The 6966-nt window shown below is 44.7% G+C and overlaps 1 protein-coding gene across 1 annotated transcript; it reads right to left on the bottom strand.

Moving 5' to 3' along the window:
* Positions 1 to 2102: 2102 nt before the first annotated feature.
* On the bottom strand, positions 2103 to 6484 carry LOC125546449 (protein IQ-DOMAIN 2-like). The gene is made up of 5 exons (XM_048710712.1): positions 5852 to 6484; positions 4684 to 4987; positions 3558 to 3790; positions 3203 to 3322; positions 2103 to 3106 (listed from the first exon to the last, which is right to left on the bottom strand). Exons 1-5 carry the CDS (start codon positions 5924 to 5926, stop codon positions 2378 to 2380), a joined length of 1461 nt encoding a protein of 486 aa, XP_048566669.1. The 5' UTR covers positions 5927 to 6484; the 3' UTR covers positions 2103 to 2377.
* Between the last annotated feature and the right edge of the window lie 482 nt (positions 6485 to 6966).

The following is a 6966-nucleotide window of genomic DNA, read 5'->3' as shown; positions in this document are numbered from 1 at the left end:
AGTGTTGGATTTGTTTTCACACTTACAGGCAATAGAGCCATGGCCAGGGGAAAGCAGCAGCAGAAGAAGACATTGGATCAGTCGAGATATCCTGAAATTAAGAAGCAGAAGCAATGTAACCCATATGTTGCTGCTAGATCTATCTCTTGCGACTGCAATTTTTGGGACACGAGGCAAAAAGATCTATATGATCAGATCTATCGTGAAAAGAAAGTTTTTTAGCACAGATTTGTGGAGTGGTCAGATATAGCTGATGCTGAAACATGTCCTTTTGACTTGTCCACTAAGTATGAGGATCTTGGTCTCAAAGGTCTGGCTAGTAACAACTCATCTTGGGTTTGGAATGAAGATGTTGTGAGACAATTTTATGGCACCCTTTACGTTGATCCTGATGGTAGGGAAATGAATTTCATGATAGGCTCGCAGCATTGTTTTGCCACCAAGGAAGATCTTGAAAAGGCCTTGCTCAAATCTCTTGCTTCATTATATAGTCTCATATGTTAGAGCCAACATGTACAAATTCAGGAGTCCTTTAATGTCTAGAGCTGAGATGGACTTGTTTTGTTTTCTCTGAAAGACAAATGATCTGTCTGGTTGGTGTGGTCAATATTTTTGGGTAAGAGACATATCCTCTTCTTATACCCTTTTTGCAGTCTGAATCAATCAGAAGAGTCAAAAGACAAATCTGGCCTGGGGGTGTTTAATTTTCTTGCATTGGCAACGACCTGTCGAGATCAAAAAACTCGACTAAGACTCTGTTTTTCATTTGATTGTTCTTACATAGTAATGCTTATGCACGTCGAAATATGCACTGTGTTATCAACACTGATATCTCCCATCATTTATGTGTTTAACAGGCTGTCAGAAGGAAACCACGCAGAGGAGAGGACCTCTGGTACTCAAGGGACCAGTTCATACCGATATGGAGGTCGGTGCTGAGCGCGCAGTTTATCACGAGGTTGATTCCATCCTATGTGCCGAAGAAAGAGTTTGCAGATCTTCAGCCTCAAACTCAAATCCAGCTTGGCTTGTTGGAGAGAAGGTATATTTTCTACAGTCCATTCTCTGCAAGCAACTGCCGATCAACCAGAAGGGGATTTGGGCCCGCCGCGTCAACCCTCCTGAAGACGCTGAAGCGCGTGTGATGATCGAGCACTGGCGAGAAGGTATAATAGTTTTACTTGTTAGTTGAAGCTTGTGAACATAGACGTGAATGGAAGGAGTTAAGACACCCGATCATCCCCTGGAAGATTTCAGTTATCTACTTCCATGTTGGGGCTCGTTTAGCATGAACTAAACTAATGCTTAATAGATTGTGCAATGTGCTTCGACCATGAATGCTTGATCAATTGCCATGATTAGTGATGGAACTGTGCTTGGATGTCTTGGCTGTTACTGTCCATCTATCTAAAACTGCTGTTAGCTGTTTAAGAAGTGGAGATATGAGTATGTTTCTGAGGCTTGTCATGGACCTGATAAGGTGTGAAACATGCCATGTTTTGGCTTGAACCTTGACTGTATTTACTAATTAACCGAGCTCAATGGTAGTATTGTCATTCTGACACCAGTTTCGGGTTCATCTGCAGAGAACAAAATTAAGGCAAAAATGGTTCTTACTGGACAACCTTTTCATACTTTTGTGCAGGCCCCAATGAACAGAATTTTGCAGGAAAGTTTGCATAATTACAGTGTATTTCCACATAGATAAGCAAGAATATCATATTATTTCAAAAGTGCATTTGGAAGCGTCAAAGACATTCTCCCTTATCTTTTTTCCTCAGCAAAAAAGAAAAGATAAGGGAGAATGTCTTCGACACTTTGAAATGCACTTCTGAATAATATAAGATAAAAAAATTTCAACTGGATGCTGGGCAATTGCCGTAATAAGAAAGGCAACATGATTAGAGGTCGCTACCATGGCCGACACCAACCATGGTGAGAGCATGGCCACCACCAACCATCGTTTTATTTTGTACATGCGTAACCCAGTGAACAAAACCACTAATTTGATATGCTTTTGTGTAGACATTAAAAATAGGGTACTTATTGGGGCAGAGTGCTACATTGACATTAACAAGTTCATTGGGAATTTGGGACCATCGTAAAGGCATGGAAGAAATATATTGCTCGCATAAATAGAAGACCTGTGTACATACAAACAGCAAACCCCATATGGTTTTACACAAGCAACAAATGGAATGGACCAACAGACGACACCGAGAGTCTTCCCTAATGAAGCCGACAATGTAGTCACAATAATAATTGGATGAAAACAATGCAACAATTCGAAGAACTTTGACCTTTTTTTCATGGGTGAAATATGTGTATCTGCATAATCCATAGTCCCGTCTCCACTTGTATGAGTTGCTTGTTTGTCTCAACCGCTGATCGCCAGGGCCTCTGGCTGCGGTGTCACAGCGATGTCCTTCACCACACTCTCCACCTTCGGAGGGCCAGAATGCCGCCTCATTGGCGAGGGGGGCACCCCTCCAGCTGGGAAGGACAGCCTCTTCTTGGCTGACCCAACGCTAATAGAGCCTCCTTTCTCTGGTGTCGTCTCTGCACTATCGATCAGTGGCGACCCCTGGAGGCGGGACTTGGCCCTAGCAGATTTTGTGGCAGCCATGTAGCTTGGGACTGATGGAGAGCTTGCGAGGCTCTCGTCATCCCGCACTGTTGAGGTGGCTATGCTGTGCCGCCTTGGTCGCTCGGACTGCACACTGAGCACGCTCCTTGCATCGTCATCCACCTGTGAAATCCCGTTCTTCGGTGTAGCAGGTTTCTTCTTCACAACTATTGGTGTCACTTTGGCAGTGGGTGTGGAAGGGGACAGCCGGGAGGCTGGGCGGGTCAGCTTTGGAGTCGTCGGTGACGACTTGTCTGGCTTGGAGCCCCTACGGTTGAAGGCTTTAGTGATCTCGCCCTCTCCAAGGTTCAAACTCGTGCTCTTCACTGATCCCTGGTCAATGTTGCTTTCCTTGCCGGTTCCAGTGCGGCCGGCCTCAGAAGGCTTTGCTGCCATCCAGCGCTCCAGCCAGCTCCAGCCCCAGTGTGGGTTGTTTGGGTCTACAAACATTGGGTTGGAGGACCTTGAACTGCTCTTCCACTGCATAGTGCAAATTTTCAAGCATTTTAAGAATGACATAGTCGAATGAGATGAAACGAAGATTGGCATCTATTTTTAAGAATCGGGAAGGCCTACCTGATGGGAAAACGCGTATGCGAGCGCTCTCTCTCTTCTTATTGCAGCCTCTTGCCTGCTTATTAGACTTGCTTCGATCTTCTCCTTGGATTGAGTGGTGTCGTCCCAGTGCTCCCCCATCTGGTATTCATTCAAAAAATAGAGTATGCTTAATGCTCTCACTTAAAAGATGTAATTGCCCACGACTGCGAGATTTAGAGCAAAAGAGAAAGCGATACTTCTGGAAATTGGAGTACTCATCAAGCAAAATTCTTTCGTGCAATAACAAAAACTAGTAGATGCCTAGCGAGTTGAGTGGACAACAGTGGCGCACACAATATTTTTACTGATGAAGGTTTTGAGATGGTTTGCCTACCCTCAAACTGTCCAATTCTTGTTTCAGCAGGAGCTGGCGCTGGAGGGCTTGGTTCTCCTCAGACATCTTCAGCCTTCTTGAACGTATCTGTGACTGCACCCGTGCGAGAGTCTGCATACAGCGCAGAGTACTTGCAGCTTGACGCTTAACCGAATTACCCTCGACCAATGACTTCAATCTAACAAGGCCCCTCAAGGCTCGTAGTGCCCTCCTTGCCTGCATTATTACATTGACTCTCAGAATATGTATAGCAATCCTGGTTGGGAGAAAAAGGAGTATGTATAGCGGAAGAAAAGCATAATCTTATTCAGTAAATAAAAATTTCACAGGATATGGTATCATGTTTTTGGAATGGAACTACAAAGTCAAGTTCAAGACATGCTACCTTTGTATCAAGGCTATACCACAAAGCAATGCCATCAACATCAAAAAATGATTAAAAAATCAAATGAATAATGAAAGGTGGCTGCCACCAACTGACAGATGTGCATGGATTATTCTGTGATATTTGGCAAGATTTTTTTTGTAGGCCCTCTTCAACAGCATATACAGAGTAAATGAACATTAGTGAGTAAATCATAAGGGGCGATGAGTGCTTTTAAGGAGTAAGAGAGGATTGGTTTGTCGAAAAAAGAACAGAGGATTCTGGTAGGCAAGAATACTGGCTTGTTGAACCATAAAAGTTGATTTACCATGCAAAATTTGTGAACAGAACAGAGGAACTGTAAGTAGCTAAGAAATTTCACCAAGAGGCCTCAATTCAAATTAAAAGCAACTGACCAAGTTGTTGAGCTGATAATACCTAAACCTCAGAAGAGGATAAGAGAAAGTTTTGAGGAAGGCCACCATGGGGATTTGCTTGCGTGTTCAGGCATGTTCGTACAGCGACATAATCCATAAACAATACAAGAGTTTTTCTTCCAAAGTTGAAAAAATGCAAAGACCGGATCAGCGGCCATCAGAAAATAAAAGACTGCATGCAAGCACGTTTAATCTTTAATTTTTATAAATTTCATGACATAGTTAGAATGAAACCAGCCATTTAAGTATTCCAACTGTCACAATGAGCTCACAAAACATTCCAAATGGCATGAAATTGCTAATTCAAGAGCTGATGTCAAATTACCAAGGTATCCCCTGAAGGCGGTCTGGATCTTGATTGCTGCTAGCTCTTCCCTCGATACACCAGGTGGCAATGCCGACGATGTCTGTGCAGGAGCATCAGGGGCTGCCTCCACGGTCACATGCTTGCTCTGCTCCTGCTCCTGCTCCAGCTCAACATCACGGACCTGAACCTCCTCAGTTTGGTGCGGGGATGGAACGGCGGGAGGCGGCGGCGGCGGCGGCATCGAAACATTGACTTCCAAGGAAGTGGAAGGTGTTAGATCTGGTGGACTGGGGTCTCTTGCAGCCAACTTCTTCCTCAGTTTCTGTACATTTGAAAGGCAAAGCTTGGGTTGTCATCACAATTCAGTTCAAATTACAGTACTATGATAACACAATCGCAAAGACAATACTAGTTTTATCACAGATATGTGAAATTAACTACTGGACAATCCAATTGTAGGTGGAAAGATGGTATCCCCTATTTATTACAGTTATTACTGAATGGCAAGTAAGAAATGAAAAGATGTTGTCCAAACATGACAGCCCAACTGAAACCATCACCATGAATAGACAGGCTATCAAAACTAGTACTAGTAAGAAATCTCTGCAATTAATTGCTGGCGTGAGCAAAACAATATGCCAATTTCAAGATTCTGTTGCCTAAAAAAATCCCCTAGAGGAACCAATAAGCTGAACTTGCAATTAATTCATGGAGGAAACATGCCACCCTCCTAAGAATAAAAAAGAAAACAAAAACAATCCAGCCGCAAACTTAGAGAGACCAAATACAGCTGAAGACTGGTTTGCAATTACAGTTATTACTGAATGGCAAGTAAGAAATGAAAAGATGTTGTCCAAACATGACAGCCCAACTGAAACCATCACCATGAATAGACAGGCTATCAAAACTAGTACTAGTAAGAAATCTCTGCAATTAATTGCTGGCGTGAGCAAAACAATATGCCAATTTCAAGATTCTGTTGCCTAAAAAAATCCCCTAGAGGAACCAATAAGCTGAACTGTTTGCAATTAATTCATGGAGGAAACAGCCAAATCCTGATCAGACCCACAGCAAGCTCACAGCAGCTAGCAGTAAAATCTAAGTAAATCCAGCACAAGAACTCCATAAATAAATTAGTAGAGAGGAGAACCCGAAGCAAGAGCCACCGCCACAAATTAATTATTACCTCCTCCTTCTTCTCCTTGGACTCAGGGCTGAACACCTTCTTGACGGCGCCCAGCCACTTGCCCTTCTTCCCCATGGCCCCAACAAATTCTTAGCCAACAAACACTCACCGACGGGAAGGAGGACGAACACCGGCCGGTCAGTCAGATCTGCGCCTCCCAGATCTATCACTAGTTATCCACGGGGCGGGGCGGGACGGATGCCGCGGCGGCAAGGCAAGCGCACACACAAAAGGGCGCGGCTTTACCGCTGCAGGCAGTCTGCAGGGGAACCACCGCCAGTCCAACCAAATGGATCTTTCTGCGGAAGCAAGGTGAGGAGGGCGGGCAGGGCGGGCGAGTGCCCTTGCGGTGCGGTGCGGTGGCGAGCGGCAACTAACTAACGGGAAGGATGGGAGGGTGTGTCAGGTTGGCGTGAGAGGACAGCTGAATTGCTGCGGGTATATCTGCGGGGATGGCATCATGTGGGAGGTGGTGGAGCGGGGTTGGAGGGCGAGGAGCTGGGAATTGTAGCTGGCTGGCTGGAGCCTGGAGGTGGTAGGACTGACAGGAGGGCACAGCGGGGAGCTGAGAGGTAGCTGCTGGGGTGGTGAGGGGAGGGAGAGTGAGGGATGGTCCGTGTGCACTTGCTTGGTGCCTGTTGGGATGCTCTCTCTCTCCCTCTTTGGGGTTGGACAGCTTGGATACAGAAGAGGGAAGGGATTGGAGTGGGAGTGGTATCTCCACTTGGTGTTCTTTATGTTTTGGGATTGGGTGCTTGGGTGTTCTGGGTATTCTTGGATGCACTTTAATGTTGATAGGATCGGCTGTTCGGCTGGATGGGGATAAACTATCCGCAAGAGATTCCAAATACTGGTGCAAATACTCCCACGGAATTGCTAATTTATTTTCCATAACTAGCGGCAAGTGATCTGAAATGTCGGTGCAAATACTTCTACAGAATTGCTATTTTTCAGTTGAAATGTTTTATTTTCAGCTTCAGTCAACATTTTTTTTACTCTCATTTCTTCTCTTTATGTGCCTATTAGTTTCCATATATTTCTTTCATTTCTGTGTTTTGGCTATTGGGCATTCTTTTTTTTTAGGGGAGCTAATGGATATTCTAGTTGGTAGTTTT

The sequence above is a fragment of the Triticum urartu genome, chromosome 1, assembly GCF_003073215.2.
Source record: "Triticum urartu cultivar G1812 chromosome 1, Tu2.1, whole genome shotgun sequence".
In the NCBI taxonomy this organism is placed as follows: domain Eukaryota; kingdom Viridiplantae; phylum Streptophyta; class Magnoliopsida; order Poales; family Poaceae; genus Triticum; species Triticum urartu.
Note: the sequence above shows the minus strand (reverse complement) of the source record. Positions and strands in the feature narration are given on the sequence as shown.

What these genes read in the sequence shown, in the direction of transcription:
- LOC125546449 (XM_048710712.1), bottom strand. Translation starts at nt 5,926, where the DNA reads ATGGGGAAGAAGGGCAAGTGGCTGGGCGCCGTCAAGAAGGTGTTCAGC. An exon ending in CCAAGGAGAAGAAGGAGGAG is followed by an intron (nt 4,988 to 5,851) that starts GTAATAATTAAT and finishes TCAAATGTACAG; the next exon opens with AAACTGAGGAAGAAGTTGGC. An exon ending in CGCCTTCAGGGGATACCTTG is followed by an intron (nt 3,791 to 4,683) that starts GTAATTTGACAT and finishes ATATTCTGAGAG; the next exon opens with TCAATGTAATAATGCAGGCA.